Genomic DNA, 25,876 nt, shown 5'->3' with positions numbered 1-25,876 from the left:
TCCTGTGTATTTTTCTCTCTCTCTCCCCCCATTCCTCTCTCTCAGTGTCTGGGTGATCTCTCCAACACTCTCTTGTGTATTTCTCTCTCTCCCCATCCCTCTCTCTCAGTGTCTCGGTGATCTCTCCAACACTCTCCTGTGTATTTCTCTCTCTCCCCATCCCTCTCTCTCAGTGTCTGGGTGATCTCTCCAACACTCTCCTGTGTATTTCTCTCTCTCTCCCCCCATTCCTCTCTCTCAGTGTCTGGGTGATCTCTCCAACACTCTCTTGTGTATTTCTCTCTCTCCCCATCCCTCTCTCTCATTGTCTCGGTGATCTCTCCAACACTCTCCTGTGTATTTCTCTCTCTCTCCCCCCATTCCTCTCGCTCAGTGTCTGGGTGATCTCTCCAACACTCTCCTGTGTATTTCTCTCTCTCCCCATCCCTCTCTCTCAGTGTCTGGGTGATCTCTCCAACACTCTCCTGTGTATTTCTCTCTCTCCCCATCCCTCTCTCTCAGTGTCTGGGTGATCTCCAGCGGGGCGTCTCTCCAACACTCTCCTGTGTATTTTTCTCTCTCTCTCCCCCCATTCCTCTCTCTCAGTGTCTGGGTGATCTCTCCAACACTCTCTTGTGTATTTCTCTCTCTCCCCATCCCTCTCTCTCAGTGTCTCGGTGATCTCTCCAACACTCTCCTGTGTATTTCTCTCTCTCCCCATCCCTCTCTCTCAGTGTCTCGGTGATCTCTCCAACACTCTCCTGTGTATTTCTCTCTCTCCCCATCCCTCTCTCTCAGTGTCTGGGTGATCTCTCCAACACTCTCCTGTGTATTTCTCTCTCTCCCCATCCCCCTCTCTCAGTGTCTGGGTGATCTCTCCAACACTCTCCTGTGTATTTCTCTCTCTCCCCATCCCTCTCTCAGTGTCTGGGTGATCTCTCCAACACTCTCCTGTGTATTTTTCTCTCTCCCCATCCCTCTCTCTCAGTGTCTGGGTGATCTGTCCAACACTCTCCTGTGTATTTCTCTCTCTCTCTCCCCCATCCCTCTCTCTCAGTGTCTGGGTGATCTCTCCAACACTCTCCTGTGTATTTCTCTCTCTCCCCATCCCCCTCTCTCAGTGTCTGGGTGATCTCTCCAACACTCTCCTGTGTATTTCTCTCTCTCTCCCCCCATTCTTCTCTCTCAGTGTCTCTGTGATCTCTCCAACACTCTCCTGTGTATTTCTCTCTCTCTCCCCCCATTCCTCTCTCTCAGTGTCTGGGTGATCTCTCCAACACTCTCCTGTGTATTTTCTCTCTCCCCATCCCTCTCTCTCAGTGTCTGGGTGATCTGTCCAACACTCTCCTGTGTATTTCTCTCTCTCTCCCCCATCCCTCTCTCTCAGTGTCTGGGTGATCTCTCCAACACTCTCCTGTGTATTTCTCTCTCTCCCCATCCCTCTCTCTCAGTGTCTGGGTGATCTCTCCAACACTCTCCTGTGTATTTCTCTCTCTCCCCATCCCTCTCTCTCAGTGTCTGGGTGATCTCCAGCGGGGCCTCTCTCCAACACTCTCCTTTGTATTTTTCTCTCTCTCTCCCCCCATTCCTCTCTCTCAGTGTCTGGGTGATCTCTCCAACACTCTCTTGTGTATTTCTCTCTCTCCCCATCCCTCTCTCTCAGTGTCTGGGTGATCTCTCCAACACTCTCCTGTGTATTTCTCTCTCTCCCCATCCCCCTCTCTCAGTGTCTGGGTGATCTCTCCAACACTCTCCTGTGTATTTCTCTCTCTCTCCCCCCATTCCTCTCTCTCAGTGTCTGGGTGATCTCTCCAACACTCTCTTGTGTATTTCTCTCTCTCCCCATCCCTCTCTCTCATTGTCTCGGTGATCTCTCCAACACTCTCCTGTGTATTTCTCTCTCTCTCCCCCCATTCCTCTCGCTCAGTGTCTGGGTGATCTCTCCAACACTCTCCTGTGTATTTCTCTCTCTCCCCATCCCTCTCTCTCAGTGTCTGGGTGATCTCTCCAACACTCTCCTGTGTATTTCTCTCTCTCCCCATCCCTCTCTCTCAGTGTCTGGGTGATCTCCAGCGGGGCGTCTCTCCAACACTCTCCTGTGTATTTTTCTCTCTCTCTCCCCCCATTCCTCTCTCTCAGTGTCTGGGTGATCTCTCCAACACTCTCTTGTGTATTTCTCTCTCTCCCCATCCCTCTCTCTCAGTGTCTCGGTGATCTCTCCAACACTCTCCTGTGTATTTCTCTCTCTCCCCATCCCTCTCTCTCAGTGTCTCGGTGATCTCTCCAACACTCTCCTGTGTATTTCTCTCTCTCCCCATCCCTCTCTCTCAGTGTCTGGGTGATCTCTCCAACACTCTCCTGTGTATTTCTCTCTCTCCCCATCCCCCTCTCTCAGTGTCTGGGTGATCTCTCCAACACTCTCCTGTGTATTTCTCTCTCTCTCCCCCCATTCCTCTTTCTCAGTGTCTGGGTGATCTCTCCAACACTCTCCTGTGTATTTCTCTCTCTCCCCATCCCTCTCTCAGTGTCTGGGTGATCTCTCCAACACTCTCCTGTGTATTTTTCTCTTTCCCCATCCCTCTCTCTCAGTGTCTGGGTGATCTGTCCAACACTCTCCTGTGTATTTCTCTCTCTCTCTCCCCCATCCCTCTCTGTCAGTGTCTGGGTGATCTCTCCAACACTCTCCTGTGTATTTCTCTCTCTCCCCATCCCCCTCTCTCAGTGTCTGGGTGATCTCTCCAACACTCTCCTGTGTATTTCTCTCTCTCTCCCCCCATTCTTCTCTCTCAGTGTCTCTGTGATCTCTCCAACACTCTCCTGTGTATTTCTCTCTCTCTCCCCCCATTCCTCTCTCTCAGTGTCTGGGTGATCTCTCCAACACTCTCCTGTGTATTTTCTCTCTCCCCATCCCTCTCTCTCAGTGTCTGGGTGATCTGTCCAACACTCTCCTGTGTATTTCTCTCTCTCTCCCCCATCCCTCTCTCTCAGTGTCTGGGTGATCTCTCCAACACTCTCTTGTGTATTTCTCTCTCTCCCCATCCCTCTCTCTATTATACTAAAATAAGAATAATCAAAATTGTCACTGGAACAACCGTAACAACAATGGCCAAGGGTCAAAATAACCATACATTGAACAATAAGCATTCAGTAGAGGACATGTGCAGGTTGATTGGTCTGTCAGACACTGTCCCTCAACTTATGGCAGGCAGCAATGTAGTGCGCTGCCATCCCACAGCTCTCTGCGTCCTCCCCCAACAGGACGGGTATTCTATTCTCACCAGAGAGGTCTTTGAATAAGGGTTTCAAATTTGGGGAAATGACACTCTCTAATTGTTTTATATTTTTGACATTTAGTCAGGAAATGCAGCTCCGTCTCAGGTTCTGCTGTTGTGCAGTGGTTGCACAGCCTTTCCTCTACAGGGAGCCAGGCTTTCATCTGTCTACCCTTCTCAATGGCAAGGCTGTGCTCACTGAGCCTGTACTTTGTCAAGGTTTTTCTAAGCTTTTGATCAGTAACCATGGTCAAATATTTAGCCATGGTGTACTGTCGATTTAGGGCCAGATAGCACTGCATTTTGCTTTGTGTTTGTGCTTGTGTTTCCCAATAAGCAATGTAGTTTTGTTTTGACTCTGTTGTAATTTGGTTTATTCTGATTGATTGGATGTTCTGGTCCTGAGGGCTTCAGTGTGTTAGTAGAAGAGGTTTGTGAACTCAGCCCCAGGACCAGCTGGATGAGGGGACTTTTTTCTTTGTAATGATATGACAGGGGGTCACTGTATTTTAGATGTTTCCAAAACTACAATTTTTGAGTTTTTATTATTAGTGGATATTGACCTAATTCTGCCCTCCATGCATTGTTTATAGTTTTCCTCTGGACATGTAGGAGAATCTTACAGAACTCTGCATGCAGGGTTTCAATGGGGTGTTGGTCCCATTTGGTAAAATCTTGTTTTGCAAGTTGACCCCACACCTCACTTCCATAAAGTGCAGTTGGTTCAATGACACATTCAATTAGTTTAAATTCAAATTTAGATATCTATTAAAATTTGAATTTGTTTTTTAATGGCATGCCCTGCATGCTTTCTCTCTCAGCTCATTCACTGCATCATCAAGGTGTCCAGTTGAGCTTATTTTGAAACCTAAGTAATTGTAGTGTGTGCAGTACTCTATATTTTAAACCAATTGAGGTCTCTTTGGTCTCTGTGTCTGGATGATCCCTAGCAGGGTGTCTCTCCAACACTCTCCTGTGTATTCCTCCTCTCTGTCTCTCTCTGTCTCTCTGTCTCTCTGTCTGTCTCTCTGTCTGGGTGATTCTCTACCGGGGTGTCTCTCCAACACTCTCCTGTGTATTCCTCCTCTCTCTCTGTCTCTCTCTCTCTCTTTCTGTCTCTCTCTCTTTCTGTCTCTCTCTCTTTCTGTCTCCAGCTCTGTCTGGGTGATATCTACCAGGGTGTCTCTCCAACACTCTCCTGTGTATTCCTTTTCTCTCTCTCTCTCTCTCTCTCTCTCTCTCTCTCTCTCTCTCTCTTCTCTTTCTCTTTCTCTCTCTCTCTCTCTCTCTGTCTCTCTCTCTCTCTCTGTCTCTGTCTCTCTGTCTCTCTCTCTGTCTGGGTGATCTCTACCGGGGTGTCTCTGCAACACTCTCCTGTGTATTCCTCCTCCCTCTCGATGTTTTTCTCTTGCTATGAAATATGAAAACACACTCTATGAATACACACGCAGAAGAATACACACACACTCACACACACACAGTTGGCTGAAGCCCTATTGGTCCAGAGCATTGCTCTTCCCAGTGGCTGTCTCCGTGGTGACAGTGATATTGATGGCCATTATGATAATAGTGATAACAACAAGCATACTAAAAATAATTCTAATTAGCTTGTCTCTCTCTTTCTGTTTGCTTCCTGCCGTAATTATCCACAGCTGAACGCATTGTCTCCCTGCTCCCTCTTTTCATCTTTTTCCTCTTCCTCTCCTCCTATGCCTGCGTTCCCTCTCCTCCTCTCCTCCTCCCCTCTCTCTCTCTCTTGCTCCAAAAAAAAAACACCTTTCATTTGTCTCTCTGCCTCTACTCCCTCTCAAGCTGCCTCACATCTCCCCCCCCAACTCTTTCACTCTAGTCTCTCCATACTTCCCTCCCTTCTTGCCTGTTTTGATGTTTTCCTGGTTCTTCTTTATTCCTCTCCTACCTTTTCTCTCACCTCTCTGTCTCTCGTGATTCCTCCGCCCTTCCCTCGCTCCTCCCTCCTCCTTTGTGTTGTATTCGGGGTGAATTGATAGTAGTAGGTTGTGATGGTGTCAGGTCTGGATCATTGCGAGTGGTAAGGAGCAGGTTGTGATGGTGTCAGGTCTGGATCGTTGCGAGTGGTAAGGAGCAGGTTATGATGGTGTCAGGTCTGGATCGTTGCGAGTGGTAAGGAGCAGGTTGTGATGGTGTCAGGTCTGGATCGTTGCGAGTGGTAAGAAGCAGGTTGTGATGGTGTCAGGTCTGGATCGTTGCGAGTGGTAAGGAGCAGGTTGTGATGGTGTCAGGTCTGGATCGTTGCGAGTGGTAAGGAGCAGGTTGTGATGGTGTCAGGTCTGGATCGTTGCGAGTGGTAAGGAGCAGGTTATGATGGTGTCAGGTCTGGATCGTTGCGAGTGGTAAGGAGCAGGTTGTGATGGTGTCAGGTCTGGATCGTTGCGAGTGGTAAGAAGCAGGTTGTGATGGTGTCAGGTCTGGATCGTTGCGAGTGGTAAGGAGCAGGTTGTGATGGTGTCAGGTCTGGATCGTTGCGAGTGGTAAGGAGCAGGTTGTGATGGTGTCAGGTCTGGATCGTTGCGAGTGGTAAGGAGCAGGTTATGATGGTGTCAGGTATGGATCGTTGCGAGTGGTAAGGAGCAGGTTGTGATGGTGTCAGGTCTGGATCGTTGCGAGTGGTAAGGAGCAGGTTGTGATGGTGTCAGGTCTGGATCGTTGCGAGTGGTAAGGAGCAGGTTGTGATGGTGTCAGGTCTGGATCGTTGCGAGTGGTAAGGAGCAGGTTGTGATGGTGTCAGGTCTGGATCGTTGCGAGTGGTAAGGAGCAGGTTGTGATGGTGTCAGGTCTGGATCGTTGCGAGTGGTAAGGAACAGGTTGTGATGGTGTCAGGTCTGGATCGTTGTGAGTGGTAAGGAGCAGGTTGTGATGGTGTCAGGTCTGGATCGTTGCGAGTGGTAAGGAGCAGGTTGTGATGGTGTCAGGTCTGGATCGTTGCGAGTGGTAAGGAGCAGGTTGTGATGGTGTCAGGTCTGGATCGTTGCGAGTGGTAAGGAACAGGTTGTGATGGTGTCAGGTCTGGATCGTTGCGAGTGGTAAGGAGCAGGTTGTGATGGTGTCAGGTCTGGATCGTTGCGAGTGGTAAGGAGCAGGTTGTGATGGTGTCAGGTCTGGATCGTTGCGAGTGGTAAGGAGCAGGTTGTGATGGTGTCAGGTCTGGATCGTTGCGAGTGGTAAGGAGCAGGTTGTGATGGTGTCAGGTCTGGATCGTTGCGAGTGGTAAGGAGCAGGTTGTGATGGTGTCAGGCCTGTACCGTTAACATCCACTGGGGGTTGTGAGCAGAGAAGGACCGTCAGACCTAATAACACAAGCCCCTCATTTCTCTTCTCCCCTCTCCCTCCCTCTCTCCCTTCCTCCCCCATTTCGTCCTCCACAACTCCCTCTATCGCCACACCAGCTGTGGCTTCCCTATCGTTGCAAGCCAACTCCACCGCTTTAATTTCTCTCTCTCTCTCTCTCTCTCTCTCTCTCTCTCTCTCTCTCTCTCTCTCTCTCTCTCGCTCTCTCTTTCTCTCTCTCGCTCTCTCTCTCTCTCTCTCTTTCCATTCAGTCCGCCTCCATCCAATCATCCTGTTCCTCTTCTTTCTCTCACAAGTCCAGATCTGTTCATCCTCAATAGTGGTGTTATTCACCCAGTGAAAGCCCATTGGTCAGCGAGCCAAGGGCAGCTGATAGATAGAAGGGGCACCTGGGAGAAGTGAGACAGAGGAACCTTTTTGACGCCAACGTCTTCACATCAGAGAGGACAGATGTGTCTTTAATTGATTTAGAGGCATCACTCATCTGATGTTTAGATATTTAGGCTAATCTAGGCTTTGGGTTGTGTTTTTACGTGTAGGTTTTACTACTTGGTGTCTAGGAAATGGTCCCTAGCTGTTGTGTTCAACATGTGGTATGTTGATGGGTCCTGATCATAATCTCTCCCCCCTTCCCTCCCTCCCTTTCTCCAGTGCCCAGCCAGCCGCCCCAGACCGTGCGGGCCATCTCGGTGACATCCGACGAGGCAGTGATCACCTGGGCGGAGCCCCCGCGTCTGACACTGCACGGCGTGCTGAAGGGTTACCGTGTGGTCTTCTGGTCCCTCTTCCCCGACGGAGGTGGGTGCTGTGGGGGCCCGATTTACCCACAGGCACGGGCACAGGGCCACGGGCAGAGTAACTATCACTTCTACGCCTCTGACCTCTGGCCCCTCCACCCTGAGTCAACCTCAGTTTGAACTTTAAAATTTCAACCCTCAGCCCTGACCTCTGACTGCTACCTAACCTGGTTTATGTACCAGACCTTATTTGCTGGTCTTCCTTGAAAAATATATGTTTTTTTTTCTGGCGAAATAAAACATGTATTTTGTGAATCCTTGAAATCAACCCCAACCACCAGCCTGCTGCTCTTACTACACATGTTCTAAGCAAATGCCGACAGACCCCTAAACTAGCTGATCATACTACAAACCGGAACCTCCTCAAAGCTACTCCTCATGCAGCGATACGTTATAAGGGCCGTATGCTGTGTCCAGTTATCTTGTCTGTCTCTTTGTGCATGTGTTGGTGTGCTTTTTGTGGTTTTCTGTTTTTGGAAACTCATCCTGAGGACTGATCATATCCTTTCCCTGTTTTCCAACTCCTTCCCCTGCTCGTCCTCTCTTCTTCCCCTCTTCCCCTTGTCCTTCTGTCTAACTCTGCACACTCTCTTCACTCTGCTACCCTCTGTCCCTCCGTCTCTCTCCATCCCGCTCCCTCTCTGTCAGAGTGGGGAGAGATGCAGAACATCACGACAACCCGTGAGCAGGTGGAGCTGAGAGGGCTGGAGAAGTTCACTAACTACAGTGTGCAGGTGCTGGCCTACACCCAGGCTGGGGACGGGGTCAGGAGCAATGTGCTGTACATCCAGACCCGCGAGGACCGTGAGTGCGCGCACACGCACATTCACACACACACACACCCCCCCCACATACACAAACATATACAGAAGAATGCATGCACACACAAAACACACACATGTTTTGAGGGCGTGGCCTAATGCTAGATAAGGTGTGGGAACCCGGGGTTAGTGTGAGGGGGATGGATGGATGGATGGATGGATGGATGGATGGATGGATGGCAGGGGGCTGGGCTGGGGTTAGTCTGTGGGGGGTGAGGGGGTGGATGGATGGCAGGGGGCTGGGGTTAGTTTGTGGGGTGTGAGGGGGTGGATGGATGGCAGGGGGCTGGGGTTAGTTTGTGGGGTGTGAGGGGGTGGATGGATGGCAGGGGGCTGGGGTTAGTTTGTGGGGTGTGGGGGGGTGGATGGATGGCAGGGGGCTGGGGTTAGTTTGTGGGGTGTGGGGCAGGATGGATGGATGGATGACAAGACGCTGGGCTGGGGTTAGTTTGTGGGGTGTGAGGGGGTGGCTGGATGGATGGCAGGGGGCTGGGTTAGTTTGTGGGGTGTGAGGGGGTGGATGGATGGATGGCAGGGGGCTGGGGTTAGTTTGTGGGGTGTGAGGGGGTGGATGGATGGATGGCAGGGGGCTGGGGTTAGTTTGTGGGGTGTGGGGCAGGATGGATGGATGGATGACAAGACGCTGGGCTGGGGTTAGTTTGTGGGGTGTGAGGGGGTGGCTGGATGGATGGCAGGGGGCTGGGGTTAGTTTGTGGGGTGTGAGGGGGTGGATGGATGGCAGGGGGCTGGGGTTAGTTTGTGGGGTGTGAGGGGGTGGATGGATGGCAGGGGGCTGGGGTTAGTTTGTGGGGTGTGAGGGGGTGGATGGATGGCAGGGGGCTGGGGTTAGTTTGTGGAGTGTGAGGGGGTGGATGGCTGGCAGGGGGCCGGGGTTAGTTTGTGGGGTGTGAAGGGGATGGATGGATGACAGGGGGCTGGGCTGGGGTTAGTTTGTGGGGTGTGAGGGGGATGGATGGATGACGGGGCTGATGTCGGGTTTAGGAAGCTGAGGTTGCTGATTAATGCCTCTTTGTGCTGTGATGTGCTATTACTAGTACTAATGAGAACTAAGAAGCCAAAGGGTGGGTGTTTGGAGGGCATAAGGGGTGTGTGTGTGTGTGTGTGTGTGTGTGTGTGTGTGTGTGTGTACATCTGCATCTACATGTGTGTGTCCAGCTCAGCACCCAGCACAAGGAGAGAGATTAATTATTTGTGGCTTAGAGATAATTAATTTTGTGCTTACACTGGTGGGCTGTGGATTACATCCTCTCCTCCCTGGGGCAAGGCAGGGGTGGGGGCCAGGGTTTGGAAACAGAGGGAAGGAGGGACGGAGGATAGGAGAGATTCTCAGAAGTCTTATTTCAGCGGAGGTCTTTCTTCTATTCCTCTCTCTCTCTCTCTGTTCTCTATCTTTCTCTTACCCTCTGTATTCTCTCTGTGTATATGTTCTTCAGACTGGCTTTGTGTGTGTGTGTTTGTGTGTGTGTTGGCTAGCTGAGTGTTCCTCTACGTCTGATGTGGGTTGACAGTGTGTCCAGGGGCACCCTCTTCACATACGTCCAAGATAATTCTCTCTCTTCTCCCTCTTTTCATTCGTCTCGCTCTCCCTAGCTCTGCCCCTAGGTCTGTCTCCAGCATATGGAGTAGTGATTGGAGTAGGATTGTGCAAACGCCTCTCTCTCTCTCTCTCTCTGTCTCTCTCTCTCTGTCTCTCTCTCTCTGTTTCTCTGTCTTTCTCTCTCTGTTTCTCTGTCTCTCTCTCTGTTTCTCTGTCTCTCTCTCTGTCTCTCTCTCTCTCTCTCTGTTTCTCTCTCTCTCTCTCTCTATCTCTCTTCTCCTCTGTTAGTCTTGTGAGCCTCTGTTAGTCTTGTGAGCCTCTGTTAGTCTTGTGAGCCTCTGTTAGTCTTGTGAGCCTCTTAAAATTACAGGCTGAGACCAGCAAAGCTGCAAAAAGCCTGCTAACTCTAAAACTTCCCTAAGACCTTCTCTTTCCATGACAGATTGATCAGGTGAAAGACATGATCACTTATTGATGTCACTTGTTAAATCCACTTCCAATCAGTATAGAAGAAGGGGAGGAGACCGGTTAAACAGACCGGTTTTAAGCCTTGAGACAATGGAGACATGGATTGTGTGTGTGTGTGTGCCATTCAGAGGGTGAATGGGCAAGACAAATGATTGAAGTGGCTTTTGAACGGGGTATGGTAGTAGGTGCCAGGCGCACCGGTTTAAGTGTGTCAAGAACTGCAACGCTGCTGGGTTTTTCACTCTCAACAGTTCCCCATGTGTGTCAAGAATGGTCCAGCCAACTTGAGACAACTGCGGGAAGCACACTTTCGCCCCCTTGTAGAGTCCATGCCCTGACAAATTGAGTGTTTTACAACAAGCTGAATATTCCACGTCACACCTTGAAGGAGCAAGCGGTTACAGGATTGCTCTTTATGTTGATGTCCAGTTGACATCAGTCCTTTGTCTCTTCTCGTGTCCTTTCCTCTCTGTAACGGTCTTTCTCTCCTCCTTCTCTCTCTGTCACTCAGACCCTGGCCCCCCGGCTGGCATCAAAGCTGTGCCCTCATCCACCAGCAGTGTGGTGGTTTCCTGGCTACCCCCGCACAAGCCCAATGGAATCATCCGCAAGTACACCATCTACTGCTCCAGCCCCGGATCAGGCCAACCAGTGAGTTGGGAGAGGGGTTGAATGGGGGTTTTGTCCATCTTGCTCACTTGGAGGGTCTCTTGACACAAATTATAATACACTCTCCTCTGAATGTGTTTGTTTGTCTGCAAGTATTTTTGTGTGTGTGTGTGTGTGTGTGTGTGTGTGTGTGTGTGTGTGTGTGTGTGTGTGTGTGTGTGTGTGTGTGTGTGTGTGTGTGTGTGTGTGTGTGTGTGTGTGTGGTCTGATGCTGCAGTATCAGCAGGATGAGTGTGAAATAAGCTGTCCTCATACCGCAGTGTGTGTGCGTGTAACTTCACCCTTCTGCTTCATTTGCATATCTGCGTCTCATCACGTTGCCAGGACAACCTCATCTGTTCATCAACGAGTGCAGGAAACAAGCTGACAGCAAAGACACACACACTCTCTCTCTCACTCTGCCTCACTCACTCACTCTCACTCTCTCTCACTCTCTCACACACACACACACACACACTTTTCCAGCTATACAGCAAGTTCTGAAATACATGCATAAAACACCTCGTCCAGCAAATTCACACACACACACACACACACACACACACACACACACAGACACACACACACACACAGAACCGAACACACACAGATATTATGTGTACCTTTACGCCAAATGAATGTACTCCATCCAGACATACACATGCTCCCTCTACTCCTCTTCTCTCCCTCTCTCTCTCTCCTGGCCCCCACGCAGAGTGAGGGATGATTACTATGTAAATGAGTGCGACTGGAGAGAGGGACGAGGGGAGGGTGGGTCAGATGCGCTGCGCGGGGAGTACTTTTGTTCCTCTTTTCATTATCTCCCTCTATCGCTCCCCGGATTAGCGCTATCTCCACGCCGGAGGGATATTTTAATATCCGTTACACACTCTGACACTCCTCCCCTCCCACCATCCATCCATCCATACATCCTCCAGGAAGATAAGGAAAGAGAGGTACGAGAGAGCACAGTAGAAGGAGCGAGAAGGGAGGCAGGGGTGACAGAGGTGGGGGGGGGGGGGGGGGGGGAGAAGAGGGGGAACCGAGGGAAGAGAAGAAAGCTGTGATGAACCCAGCCACCCCAGTAGATCCCTACAGGACTGTGTTCAGTCGAGAAACGGTGGAAAACAACATGAACACGTGAATAAATGTGCCCAGAATAAACCTTTCTGCACAACAACAGTTTGATAGTGATACAGTATGAATATGGAGATTATGCTCCTCTCTCTCTCTCTCTGGTCTGAGTAGAGATGAGCAGCACAGTGACAGGTTGAGTAGCTGGAGGACCACAGACTCACTTGGTGGGAGGGGAAGGGGGGGGGCACTTCCTGGGTGCTGGGGCAACTGGGGGGTGTTTGATGGGTGTGGTGAATGGGTGTGGGTGTGTGTATGTATGGACAGTGATGAGGATGTGTCTAGACAGCAGACACACGGCTGGCTTAAACACACCGCAATTACCCCAGGTCATATATGCCACAGTGTGTGTGCGTGTGTGTGTGTGTGTGTAATGCATGTTTGTGTGTATCAGCCGCTGTGTGTGTGTGTGTGTGTGTGTGTGTAATGCATGTTTGTGTGTATCAGCCGCTGTGTGTGTGTGTGTAATGCATGTTTGTGTGTATCAGCCGCTGTGTGTGTGTGTGTGTGTGTTTGTGTGTATCAGCCGCTGTGTGTGTGTGTGTGTGTGTGAGAGAGAGTCCTTGTGCTCTCCTCTGCTGCTGCCTGCAGTAGATAGCCCTCATTAGACTGTCTGATTGTTAATGATATCTCTGGCTGACTGATTGTTCTGTCCTCCGCTGTCTCCCTCCCTCGCTCTCATCTAACCGTCTGCACTCCCCGCGGTCTCCTCCTCACTTCCTCGACCCTCTCTCGCTCTCTTTCTTTCTCTTTTTCTCTTTCTTCCCCCCCCCCCTGTGTGCTCCCCATGCTCTCTCCCCTCACCCATGTTCTCCCATCCCTCCTCCCCATCAACTCTACACTCATACACACTCTAGCGTTTTGACTGCAGAAAGGTAATGTAACAGAGAGAAAGTTCCGGGAAGCACGTTGTCTGTGCTGCTTTTCAAAGGCAACCTGAAGCTCTCTGCATCTATCAGTAGTAGTAGCTGTCTTGTCCTGATTGCGTAGCTCTGAGCTTCTGCTCTTTTCCACCACTGTCCTTATAGCGTCTGGAACCCATCTCAGAGTAGGAGTGCTGATCTAGGATCTGTCCATATCATCGTGTTCATTGTGGTCTTAAAGGTAAAACAGATTCTAGATCAGCGCCGGAGTGGACAGTGTGATGTTTTCTCCCCCCAGGCCCCCAGTGAGTACGAGGCCAACCCCGAGCTGCTGTTCTACCGGGTCACCCACCTGAACCGCGGACAGCAGTACCTCATCTGGGCTGCCGCCGTCACCACCGCCGGACGGGGGAACATCAGCGACAAGGTCACTGTGGAGCCTGCTGGGAAGGGTGAGCCCTCCACAGGGGGAAGGGGGGATGGCGTTAAGGGGTCACAGGGTTGGCTTTTTAAATTCCCCTCCGTCAATCTCTCCGTCACAGATTTGTCCCTACTCCTCTTCCCTTTCTGTTATCTCTCTCTCTTCACGATTTCTCTCGTTCCTCAATGACTTTTTTCTCTCTTTCTCTCCCTCTCCTCTCTCTTTCTCTCTCCCTCTCTCCTTTCTCGTTCTCTCCCTCTCTTCTCTATCTCTCTCTCTCTCCCCCTTCTCTCCCACTTTTTCCACTCTCCTTTTTCTATAACTCCTGTCCATCCTCTCCTGATTTGATAGAGAGCAGGTTGTTTGACAGAGGCCGGTGTTCTTAATGAGGATATGAAGACCTACAGGGCACTGGTCAGATGAGCTGGCCTGCCCTGAGGGAGGGAGGGAGGGAGGGATATGACGGGAGCAGACCTGGTTAAAACAAAGAGCAGTAGAGGGGCAGACTGGGCTGAGAAAATGAAGAGGGCAGTTGAATCAATAGCCTTTGGATTAAAGAGAGGGAGAGCGAATGAGTAAGAGAGTGCACTCTCGGTACGTACACGCTCCTTTTTTCTCCCTTCCTGTGACAGAGCCAGTCTCTTTCTCTTGTGTGTGTGTGTGTGTGACGGTGTCTCTCTGTGCCAGCTGATAAGCAGCAGTAGTAAAAGGCTGTATGCTCCAGGCTGGCCCACTCAATACTGCATTCAGCCACGGCACAAGAGCACAGGGGCACGAGCATTAAGACGTCAAGAGTGCAAAACACAGTGAGGGAGAGAGAGACGTGTGCGTACATGACACATGCAAACACAAAAAGGTTCCATGTGAATGAAAACAGGCCATTGCTGGAGGATCCATCAGTCATATTCATTCATTTAGATATGCTCCGTCTTTTATATAGTCCTTTGTCACTGAAATGTGTGGGATCCTGTTCCCTCAAACTGTACATTGTATGCCTTGTTGGATTAAATGAAAATGCATGAAATGAAGAATTAGCATTACTGTTGAGTAAATTTGAAAAACAGACCGATTACCTCTCAACGCAACTCTTTCTCAAGTCACGTCACTCCCTCCCTCAGCCCCAGCTAAGATCCTATCGTTCGGAGGTACAGTGACCACTCCCTGGATGAAGGAGGTGAGGCTACCCTGCAGCTCAGTGGGCGAACCCACCCCCACCATCAAATGGACCAAAGACAGGTGAGACCCTAACCTCCTCAGCCCCTCCTCTCTGTCAGTCCCCCCCCCCCCCCCCCACCCCCACCGTGACTACCTCCCTCCATCTCTGGAACCCCACTCCACCATTCACTGGACCCGTGTTAAATCTGTGTTTACGTCAGCGTTCCCTTGCTCTCTCTCTCTCTCTACCTCTCTCTTTCTCGCACTCTCTCTCTTTACCTCTTTCTTGCACTCTCTCTACCGCTCTCCTTCTCTCTCTCTCTCTCTCCTTCTCTCTCTCTCCTTCTCTCTCTCTCTCCTCTCTCTCTCTCTCTCTCTCCTTCTCTCTCTCTCCTTCTCTCTCTCTCTCTCTCTCTCTCTCTCTCTCTCTCTCTCTCTCTCTCTCTCTCTCTCTCAGTGAGGACACTGCCATCCCGGTGACTCTGGACGGTCAGAGGCTCATCATGGCCAATGGCACGCTGGTCCTGCGCTTGGTGAAGGCTGAGGATTCTGGGTACTACACGTGCACGGCCACCAACACGCTGGGCTTTGACACCATCATTGTCAACCTGCTGGTGCAAGGTGAGCCTCATCGCACTGGAATCCCCCTCCTTTTTATGGGTCAACCAGTTGTGATGTAGTGCGCTGACCATGTGTGTCTGCCCCCCCCCCCCCCCCCCCCCACACCGTAGTTCCTCCGGACCAGCCCCGTCTGACTGTCTCCACCACCTCCCCCACCTCTATCACCCTGGCCTGGATCCCCGGGGACAACGGAGGATCCTCCATCAGAGGTATTGACCAGTCTCGCTGTGCGTGAGCATTTACATAAACGTAGCTCACTCCTCCCTCCTGCGATTCGCCCAACGCCTCTGCGCTTTCTCTTTCCTTTCCATCCCTATATCTACCAATCAGTCCCTGTGCCCCGTCCTTCTCCTCTCTCTCTCTCTCTCTCTCTCTCTCTCTCTCTCTCTCTCTCTCTCTCTCTCTCTCTCTCTCTCTCTCTCTCTCTCTCTCTCTCTCTCTCTCTCTCTCTCTCTCTCTCTCTCTCTCTCTCTCTGTCTCTCTCTCTCTCTCTCTCTCTCTCTCTCTCTCTCTCTGCTTGTCCTCTGTCCATCTCTCCGTTCTGTCTCTTTGTTGGTTTGCGTACCATGCTCTCTGTTTATTGACTGGTGGTCCACTGTTTTGGTTCCTAGTTAAGGAGCTGTCTCGTTGATTATCTGACTACCGTGCTGTGTGTGTGTGTGTGCAATTGTCAGTGTGCGTATTAGTTCCGTGGGCTCTATTTTAACAAACCTAATGCAATGGAAAACCTAACTGCTGACACTAGCGCTTTAGGTCCAGGGGTGTCAGTGAAACTCTTGTAATTCTCACAGCCGTTATTATGAGCGCAATAGCTGGCGTTGGAGCGAAAGGGCTGGGTTTGGATGAATAAACGAGCTGTAGGTGGGCCAAGGGCTTGGCCCCTCAGTGGCTTAATAGAGCGTGCGTTTGTCTCGTGTTCTGTAGGTTATTGATGGTCTTTGCGTTGCCGTCCAACTCCAAATCGTCTGGGGCCGCCGAATTTGATCCTCCTGGTCCATTGTCGATTGGTGCCACAGTTTATTAAATAGCATGGGCTACAGTAACGAGTGATAGAGAAACAGTAGCCCACCTCAGCGCAAGCAAGCGTTGTTCGCTTGTGTACCATGCTATCTGTTTATTGACGTGGGTTCCACTCTGTTTTGGTTCCCAGTTAGGGGAGCTGTCTCATTGACTATCTTGACTACCTTGCGGTGTGTGTGTGTGTCTGTGTGTGTGTTCACTGTGTGTGCAATTTGCGGTGTGCATATTTGTTCAGTGAGCTCTGGTAAATTACCAATCCTAGCACTTAGGTTTAAAAATAGAACGCCGGATTGAACAGGTCGAAATTGCAAACGAGCGTGCGTTTTGACAATTGCATTGGCTTGACAGCAGCCCCCCCCCACAAAAAATAGAGTCCAGTATGCCCACCTTTTCAACAGGCAGTCTTTGATTCACTCCGCCTGTGTGTGTATTAGTGTATCTCTGCCTGTAAGGTTGTCTGTTCCGCCGGATGTCCGTCTCTCTATGTCCTGTGTCTGGTGTGTCTCTCTGGCCATAAGGTGGCCTGTGGGACTGACAGTAGCTACCATGGTCATCGGAGTCTACGACTAATCCTGCCACCCTGTGCCATGTGATCGACACAGACTCCCCAGTTCCCCTGGGCGCTGAAGACGTGGATGGCGAATGCATTCAGTGGTAGGGAGAGGGAGACTGGTTGGCGTTATCCACTGTTTGTCTGGGAGAGTAGTAATACCTCTAGAAGCACACTAAAAAGCCAGTGAGCTTTCTACACAGGTCAATCCATCTGGCATGCCACCCTTTATTGTGCCATCTGCCAGAGAGAAAGAAAGACGGACAGAGATGGAGGGAGGGAGGGAGAGAGAGCATAAGAGAAGAGGACAGAGCTCGAGAGAAAGAGAGTTATAAACAGACTATAAATCCAAGGCAGCTGATTATGACTGCAGATGCCATATTGCGTTCTCATTTGCATATATGCCCGGTCAGCGCCCTCCCAAACCCAGCTGGGGGCTTCTGGGAAAGTAATGGCGGCATAGAACAGTCATGAATGCATCTTTCTCCATCTGGATCTTTGGTAGTGGAAGAGATGTATGACTCGCCATCCCCCTCTGGTGTTATCTAGCGGTACTGACACAATGAAATCTGAACCTGGCTGAATGAACCAGCTGAGTATTGCAAAAATATTTGGGTACCTGGCGTGTTTTAAGTGTTCAAGTGTTTACATGTAATGTGGTTGGTTTTTTTTTTCAAATTTTCTCTATTTTATCTGAAGGTTGAAAAAAAAAAAAACATCTGAAAATAAGAAAAATTTGCACTTATCATGGTGGATGTGCGTGTGTGTGTGTGTGTTCCCCAGGTTTCGTGCTGCAGTACTCGGTGGACAACATGGAGGGGTGGAGGGATGTGTTCATCAGTTCCAGTGAGAGGTCCTTCAAGCTGGACAACCTGCGCTGTGGCACCTGGTACAAGGTCAAACTGGCCGCCAAGAACAGCGTGGGAGCGGGACGCATCAGTGAAATCATCGAGGCTAAGACCCACGGACGAGGTGAGGGGGAGGGGGAGAGGGGGGATACAGGGACATGGGAGGGTTTAGTCGACAGGAGAGGCGAGGAGGGGCAGAGAGGGAGGAGCTAAAGTAGCTGTGAGAGGAGTGATGGTTATAGCTGTGAGAGGGGTGATGGTTACGGCTGTGAGAGGGGTGACGGTTACGGCTGTGAGAGGGGTGACGGTTACGGCTGTGAGAGGGGTGACGGTTACGGCTGTGAGAGGGGTGACGGTTACGGCTGTGAGAGGGGTGACGGTTACGGCTGTGAGAGGAGTGACGGTTACGGCTGTGAGAGGGGTGACGGTTACAGCTGTGAGAGGGGTGACGGTTACGGCTGTGAGAGGGGTGACGGTTACGGCTGTGAGAGGGGTGACGGTAAACGGCTGTGAGAGGGGTGACGGTTACGGCTGTGAGAGGAGTGACGGTTACGGCTTTGAGAGGGGTGACGGTTCCGGCTGTGAGAGGAGTGATTGTTACGGCTGTGAGAGGGGTGACGGTTACGGCTGTGAGAGGAGTGACGGTTACGGCTGTGAGAGGAGTGACGGTTACGGCTGTGAGAGGAGTGACGGTTACGGCTGTGAGAGGGGTGACGGTTACGGCTGTGAGGGGTGACGGTTACGGCTGTGAGAGGGGTGATTGTTACGGCTGTGAGAGGGGTGACGGTTACGGCTGCGAGGGGGGTGACGGTTACGGCTGTGAGAGGAGTGACGGTTACGGCTGTGAGAGGGGTGACGGTTACGGCTGTGAGAGGGGTGACGGTTACGGCTGTGAGAGGAGTGACGGTTACGGCTGTGAGAGGAGTGACGGTTACGGCTGCGAGAGGGGTGACGGTTACGGCTGCGAGAGGGGTGACGGTTACGGCTGTGAGAGGGGTGACGGTTACGGCTGTGAGAGGGGTGACGGTTACGGCTGCGAGGAGGGTGACGGTTACGGCTGTGAGAGGGGTGACGGTTACGGCTGTGAGAGGGGTGACGGTTACGGCTGTGAGAGGGGTGACGGTTACGGCTGTGAGAGGGGTGATTGTTACGGCTGTGAGAGGAGTGACGGTTACGGCTGTGAGAGGAGTGATGTTTACGGCTGTGAGAGGGGTGACGGTTACGGCTGCGAGGGGGGTGACGGTTACGGCTGTGAGAGGAGTGACGGTTACGACTGTGAGAGGGGTGACAGTTACGGCTGTGAGAGGAGTGACGGTTACGGCTGTGAGAGGGGTGACGGTTACGGCTGTGAGAGGGGTGACGGTTACGGCTGTGAGAGGAGTGACGGTTACGGCTGTGAGAGGGGTGACGGTTACGGCTGTGAGAGGGGTGATTGTTACGGCTGTCAGAGGAGTGACGGTTACGGCTGTGAGAGGGGTGATTGTTACGGCTGTCAGAGGAGTGACGGTTACGGCTGTGAGAGGGGTGGCGGTTACGGCTGTGAGAGGGGTGATTGTTACGGCTGTGAGAGGAGTGATGGTTATAGCTGTGAGAGGGGTGACGGTTACAGCTGCGAGGGGGGTGACGGTTATGGCTGCGAGGGGGGTGATTGTTACGGCTGTGAGAGGGGTGATGGTTATAGCTGTGAGAGGGATGACGGTTACGGCTGCGAGGGGGGTGACGGTTACGGCTGTGAGAGGGATGACGGTTACGGCTAGAAGGGGGGTGACGGTTACGGCTGTGAGAGGGGTGAGTGTTACGGCTGTGAGAGGGGTGACGGTTACGGCTGCGAGGGGGGTGATGGTTACGGCTGTGAGAGGGGTGACGGTTACGGCTGTGAGAGGGGTGACGGTTACGGCTGCGAGGGGGGTGACGGTTACGGCTGTGAGAGGGGTGACGGTTACGGCTGTGAGAGGGGTGATTGTTACGGCTGTCAGAGGAGTGACGGTTACGGCTGTGAGAGGGGTGATTGTTACGGCTGTCAGAGGAGTGACGGTTACGGCTGTGAGAGGGGTGGCGGTTACGGCTGTGAGAGGGGTGATTGTTACGGCTGTGAGAGGAGTGATGGTTATAGCTGTGAGAGGGGTGACGGTTACAGCTGCGAGGGGGGTGACGGTTATGGCTGCGAGGGGGGTGATTGTTACGGCTGTGAGAGGGGTGATGGTTATAGCTGTGAGAGGGATGGCGGTTACGGCTGCGAGGGGGGTGACGGTTACGGCTGTGAGAGGGATGACGGTTACGGCTGCAAGGGGGGTGACGGTTACGGCTGTGAGAGGGGTGAGTGTTACGGCTGTGAGAGGGGTGACGGTTACGGCTGCGAGGGGGGTGATGGTTACGGCTGTGAGAGGGGTGACGGTTACGGCTGTGAGAGGGGTGACGGTTACGGCTGCGAGGGGGGTGACGGTTGCGGCTGTGAGAGGGGTGACGGTTACGGCTGTGAGAGGGGTGACGGTTACGGCTGTGAGAGGGGTGACGGTTACGGCTGCGAGAGGGGTGACGGTTACGGCTGCGAGGGGGGTGACGGTTACGGCTGTGAGAGGGATAATGAGGGAGACAGGTATATTGATAGAATTCAATCCCACTTACCATATCACAATATTTCAAGACATTGTTAAAAACTGTTAAGTGAGAACTAACACCTTCCTGCCCCGCCTATTCCAGAGCCCCAGTTCAATAAGGAACAGCCGGTGTTCACCCACGTCAACTCTACCCACGCCCGGCTCAACCTGCAGGGCTGGGCAAGCGGTGGCTGCCCCATCACGGCCGTGCTGCTGGAGTTCAGACCTAAGGGGAACTGGGCGTGGCAGAACGTGCGCACCAACGCCACGGCCGACGTGTTCCTGGCTGAGCTCCGCGAGGCCACCTGGTACGAGCTGAAGATGAAGGCGTGTAACAGCGCCGGCTGCGGGAACCAGAGCTCTCAGTTCGCCACGCTGGACTACGATGGCAGTGAGTACAAGCTGCTTTAATTTCTCTGGCCTGTGTGGTCCAGTGGTTAGTGTTGCAGAATCTGAGTCGGAGGATGCCAAGAGTGTGCAAAGCTGTCATCTACTTTGAAGAATCTCAAATATAAAATATATTTTGATTTGTTTCACACTTTTGGTTACTACATGATTCTATGTGTTTTTTCACAGTTTTGATGTCTTCTACAATGTAGAAAATAGTTTTAATTTTTTTGTTTTTTTAAATGAGTAGGTGTGTCCAAACTTTTGACTGGTACTGTATTTAAAACCTGATATAATGTCATATAACCTTGTCATGTAACCTGTTATATTTTCTAAGCAGGTACCATCCCTCCCATCAAGTCAGCGCGGCCGGAGGGCGACGACGTTAAGAAGCTCTTCTCCATCGGCTGCCCCGTCATCCTGGTCACTCTGGTCGTCGCCCTGCTCTTCATCATCCGCAAGAAACGCAAAGAGAAGAGACTGAAGAGACTGAGAGGTGAGGGAGAAAACGGGGGCGGGGGGGGGGTGAGGAAGAGAAGAGACTGAAGAGACTGAGAGGTGAGGGAGGGAACGGGGGGGGAAGAGACTGAAGAGACTGAGAGTTGAGGGAGGGAGGGAACGGGGGGGGGGGGAGACTGAAGAGACTGAGAGGTGAGGGAGGGAACGGGGGGGGGGGGGGGGGAGAGACCGAAGAGACAGAGGTGAGGGAGGGAACGGGGGGGGTGAGGAAGAGAAGAGACTGAGAGGTGAGGGAGGGAACAGGGGGGGGGTGAGGAAGAGAAGAAATGAAGAGACTGAGAAGTGAGGGAGGGAACGGGGGGGTGAGGAAGAGAAGAGACTGAAGAGACAGAGAGGTGAGGGAGGGAACGGGGGGGTGAGGAAGAGAAGAGACTGAAGAGACAGAGGTGAGGGAGGGAACGGGGGAGGGGGGGAAAGAAGAGACAGAGGTGAGGGAGGGAACGGGGGAGGGGGGGAAGAGAAGAGACTGAAGAGACTGAGAGGTGAGGGAGGGAACGGGGGAGGGGGGGAAAGAAGAGACTGAGAGGTGAGGGAGGGAATGGGGGGGGGGAGAGAAGAGAAGAGACTGAAGAGACTGAGAGGTGAGGGAGGGAACGGGGGGAGAGGGGCGCGAAAGAGAAGAGACTGAAGAGACTGAGAGGTGAGGGAGGGAACGGGGGGGGGAAGAGAAGAGACTGAAGAGACTGAGAGGTGAGGGAGGGAACGGGGGAGGGGGGAAAGAAGAGACTGAGAGGTGAGGGAGGGAACGGGGGAGGGGGGAAAGAAGAGACTGAGAGGTGAGGGAGGGAACGGGGGGGGGGGGAGAGAAGAGAAGAGACTGAAGAGACTGAGAGGTGAGGGAGGGAACGGGGGGAGAGGGGCGCGAAAGAGAAGAGACTGAAGAGACTGAGAGGTGAGGGAGGGAATGGGGGAGGGGGGGAAAGAAGAGACTGAGAGGTGAGGGAGGGAACGGGGGGAGAGGGGCGCGAAAGAAAAGAGACTGAAGCGACTGAGAGGTGAGGGAGGGAACGGGGGAGGGGGGGAAGAGAAGAGACTGAAGAGACTGAGAGGTGAGGGAGGGAACGGGGGAGGGGGGGAAAGAAGAGACTGAGAGGTGAGGGAGGGAACGGGGGGGGGGGAAGAAGAGACTGAGAGGTGAGGGAGGGAACGGGGGGGGGAAGAGAAGAGAAGAGACTGAAGAGACTGAGAGGTGAGGGAGGGAACGGGGGGAGAGGGGCGCGAAAGAGAAGAGACTGAAGAGACTGAGAGGTGAGGGAGGGAACGGGGGAACGGGGGTGGAAGGGGAGGAAGAGAGAGGTGTGGAGAAGAGCTATGAGGTTGAGTAAGGGAGGGAGCGAAAGAGAAGAGAGGGGTGAGAGAATGAAGGAGAGGTGTGGAGAAGAGACTGAGGGGTGAGAGAGCGAGAGAGAGAGAGAGTGAGCGGGAGGAGAGGAGAGAGCGTAAGGAAGATCTGACTAAATTGTGCTCCATATAACTGAAGCCCTGCTCTATCTTTACGTTCCCTCAAGATGCCAAAAGCCTGGCTGAGATGCTGATCAGGTAATATAGCTTATCTCTGCTGTTCCTCTGTTTACAGTTCATACCCCCAAGGGAAACATTCATACAACACACTGAAATTAACATTGTAGAAAACATTGGTTACCTTACCTCTCCATACAGTAAATGTCTTAAAAGATGGAAAGATAAATCCTATTTCTGAAAAAGGGGATTTACGCTCTGTGTGTGTGTGTGTGTGTGTGTGTGTGTGTGTGTGTGTGTGTGTGTGTGTGTGTGTGTGTGTGTGTGTGTGTGTGTGTGTGCCTTGTGTCCCTGGAGCAGTAAGAATAACCGGAGCTTTGACACCCCTGTGAAAGGCCCCCCCCAGGGCCCCCGACTCCACATCGATATCCCCAGAGTTCAGCTGCTCATCGAGGACAAGGAAGGCATCAAGCAGATCGGTCGGTGCCGTGTGTGTATATGTCTGTGTGTGTGTGTATATGTCTGTGTGTATATGTGTGTGTGTATATTTCTGTGTGTGTTGCTGTGTTTTGATGAGGGCCTACCTGATACAGATGTTATTACTCTTTTCGGCCTGCGCTATAATGCAAATGTGTGTTCATGAATGAGTATGACTCATCAGTCGTGAATAATTGTTGCTTCTGTCAACCCCTCTGCTAGGTGAAGACAAAGCCACCATCCCAGTGACGGACACAGAGTTCAGCCAGAATGTGAATCCACAGAGCTTCTGTACGGGCGTGTCTGTGCATCACCCCGCCCTCATCCAGAACACCGGCCCTCTGATTGACATGTCCGATATCAGACCAGGGACCAGTAAGTGGAGAGCCCTAACTGCCCTACATCGTAGAGTTCTATTCTATCTTGTCCATTCCTTCCATCATTGCCTTCAACTTGCTGACTCTTGTGTTCTCCTCCCTTTCTCCCACTTCCTTCCTCCCTCTCCCCCTGTCCTTCCTTCCACCTCTCTTCCTTCCTCCCACCACTCCTCCCCTCCTCCACCTCTCCTACCTTCCTCCCGCCTGCTCCTCTCTTCCCTCTCCTCCCTCCCTCTCTCCCCCGGTAGACCCGGTGTCGAGGAAGAGCGTGAAGTCGGCCCACAGTACGAGGAACCGCTACTCCAGCCAGTGGACCTTGACCAAGTGCCAGTCGTCTACGCCCGCCCGTACCCTCACCTCCGACTGGCGCACCGTGGGCTCCCAGCATGGCATCACTGTCACCGAGAGTGACAGCTACAGCGCCAGCCTCTCACAGGACACGGGTGAGCCTGGCATATCTTGCACACACACACACACACTCATGACACACACACTTTCTTGTAACACACACACTCATGATATAGACACACACACAGTATTGACACATGCATACATACAGACATATACGAAGGACCCAAGTGAGCCACCCAAAACATAGGCTACATACACACACACTGTAGTGCAAGGAGATGGTGTAAGATTTGGGCATTTCATGTACAACACCAACTCTCTCTCTCTTTCTCTTTCTCTCTCTCTCTCTCTGTCACTCTCTCGCTCTCTCTGTCTCTGTTGCTCTCTCTGTCGCTCTCTCCCGCTCTCTCTCCCTCTCTCTTTGTCATCAGATAAGGGGCGTAACAGCATGGTGTCAACAGAGAGCGCGTCCTCCACCTACGAGGAGCTGGCGCGGGCCTACGAACACGCCAAGCTTGAGGAGCACCTGCAGCACGCCAAGTTTGAGATCACCGAGTGCTTCATCTCCGACAGTTCCTCAGACCAGATGACCACGGGCACCAACGACAACGGCGACAGCATGACCTCCATGAGCACGCCGTCCGAGACGGGCCTGTGTCGCTTCACCGCCTCGCCACCCAAACCCCAGGAATACGACCGCGGAAGACCTACCAACGTTGCCGTGCCCATCCCCCACCGCGCCAACAAGAGCGAGTGGACTGGCAAAAGTGAGTATGAGACCTGCCCTTGATTAGAATGATCCTATAGGTTGGTGTAATGTAAAGGCCTCTAAGCATGGTTAGGGTGAGCAGGGTTGATTGCTGTACTTTAGACACATACCGGTACTCTGACATATAACAAATGTGCCTGATAAAGATGCTTGTCAAATCCTTTCATCCCCTCATCCCAGGTGACTACTGTAACCTTCCCCTCTACATGAAGACAGACCCTTTCTTCCGGAAGCAGTCGGAGCTGCATGACCCGTGCCCGGTGGTGCCGCCCCGCGAGGCCCCCAGCCGCAGCCTGGCCCAGCGGGCGTACCACACCCAGGGCCGCCACATGACTCTGGACTCCTCCAAGCAGCAGCAGGCTCTGACTGTGGGCCACGCAGGCCTGGCCGGCCTCAGCGCCTCAGGGGGAGCATCAGGGGGTGGTGGTGGTGTAGGAGGGGCGACTGGAGGGCCGTCTGGTGGTTCCAGCACCACCTCCCTGTCTCAGAGGACTCTCACCATGCCCGGTTCCTCCTCTTCCTCTGCCCAGAGCGCTGCTGCTGCCGCTGCCGCCTCGGCCAGCGGGGGAGCCACGGGGGGAGACTCCAGAGACCCTCTGCTGGAGAGCAGCTCGTCAGGCCTGGGCAGACTAGAGAGACAGAAGCAGGCGGCTGGCGGGGCCTACTCCAAATCGTATACACTGGTGTAGCTGGAGCCACTGGTGGAGATGTTGGAGCCTTGGGAAGGGTTAGGGGCCACACAGACACACGTACACACACCTGGCGCCTGTACTGTCAGGCCAGAGGGGCCGCTCGGCAGGGGCCAGATTGAGGTTTTTATAGCACAGGAGTTTGTCTTCTTTCTGCCAGTTTGTGTTTTCTCTGTCTATCCTTTTCTCTCTCTCTGTTTCTCTCTCTCTGTTTCTCTCTCTCTGTTTCTCTCTCTCGTTCTCTTACTCTCTATTTTTTTATTTGACCTTCCCTGGAAATAACTTGCCAAACGCAACATAATTGTAATAACTTTTATTTTCTTCTCTCTCTCTCTCTCTCTCTCTCTCTCTCTCTCATATTATCTGCTAAGACACCTCAGAACTTCTGCACAAACTACATTCCCATGTGCACTTCTTTTCTTGAATTCAGAACGGTAAACGAAAAGAACCAATATATTTAGAGTTTCACATAAACCTGTCCAGATGTTTTTAGGCTGTTTTAAGTGTTCCTTTTTCATATCTCTGAACAGAGAGTTCAGAGTTCATACAAGCAGCGCATTGCCACGGAAAGTGCTTATGCATAAACCAACAACCTTGGTGTCTGTCTCTGGTCCTCCAAAGCCATCCTGGTAGGGACTCACACAAACAGGCAACAGACTGTGGTTTCAACGACGTCTCGGGGGATTCCCCCCCCCCCCCCCCCACGCAATTCATGACACGGTATAGAGTGTTGATGACTCTTTTATAGGACACCAGGAAACAGAGCGAGA

The 25,876-nt window shown here is 52.3% G+C and overlaps 1 protein-coding gene across 1 annotated transcript in view; it reads left to right on the top strand.

Moving 5' to 3' along the window:
• The window catches only part of LOC139385577 (cell adhesion molecule DSCAML1-like), a 166,319-nt gene extending 140,932 nt beyond the window's left edge, over positions 1-25,387 (top strand). Inside the window, exons 19-34 of the mRNA XM_071130755.1 lie at positions 7,230-7,433; positions 8,024-8,179; positions 10,734-10,873; positions 13,166-13,319; positions 14,407-14,524; positions 14,901-15,064; positions 15,175-15,273; positions 17,418-17,606; positions 20,183-20,470; positions 20,807-20,962; positions 22,494-22,524; positions 22,801-22,922; positions 23,143-23,295; positions 23,546-23,740; positions 24,080-24,415; positions 24,598-25,387. Of these exons, the coding sequence (XP_070986856.1) occupies positions 7,230-7,433; positions 8,024-8,179; positions 10,734-10,873; positions 13,166-13,319; positions 14,407-14,524; positions 14,901-15,064; positions 15,175-15,273; positions 17,418-17,606; positions 20,183-20,470; positions 20,807-20,962; positions 22,494-22,524; positions 22,801-22,922; positions 23,143-23,295; positions 23,546-23,740; positions 24,080-24,415; positions 24,598-25,106 (3,014 nt within the window). The 3' untranslated portion in view covers positions 25,107-25,387. The remainder of the gene's footprint in view (positions 1-7,229; positions 7,434-8,023; positions 8,180-10,733; positions 10,874-13,165; positions 13,320-14,406; positions 14,525-14,900; positions 15,065-15,174; positions 15,274-17,417; positions 17,607-20,182; positions 20,471-20,806; positions 20,963-22,493; positions 22,525-22,800; positions 22,923-23,142; positions 23,296-23,545; positions 23,741-24,079; positions 24,416-24,597) is intronic.
• Positions 25,388-25,876: the final 489 nt, after the last annotated feature.

Source organism: Oncorhynchus clarkii, chromosome 27 (assembly GCF_045791955.1).
Source record: "Oncorhynchus clarkii lewisi isolate Uvic-CL-2024 chromosome 27, UVic_Ocla_1.0, whole genome shotgun sequence".
NCBI classification, from domain to species: domain Eukaryota; kingdom Metazoa; phylum Chordata; class Actinopteri; order Salmoniformes; family Salmonidae; genus Oncorhynchus; species Oncorhynchus clarkii.
The sequence above is the reverse complement of the archived record's forward strand: the minus strand, read 5'-3'. Positions and strand labels throughout refer to the sequence as shown.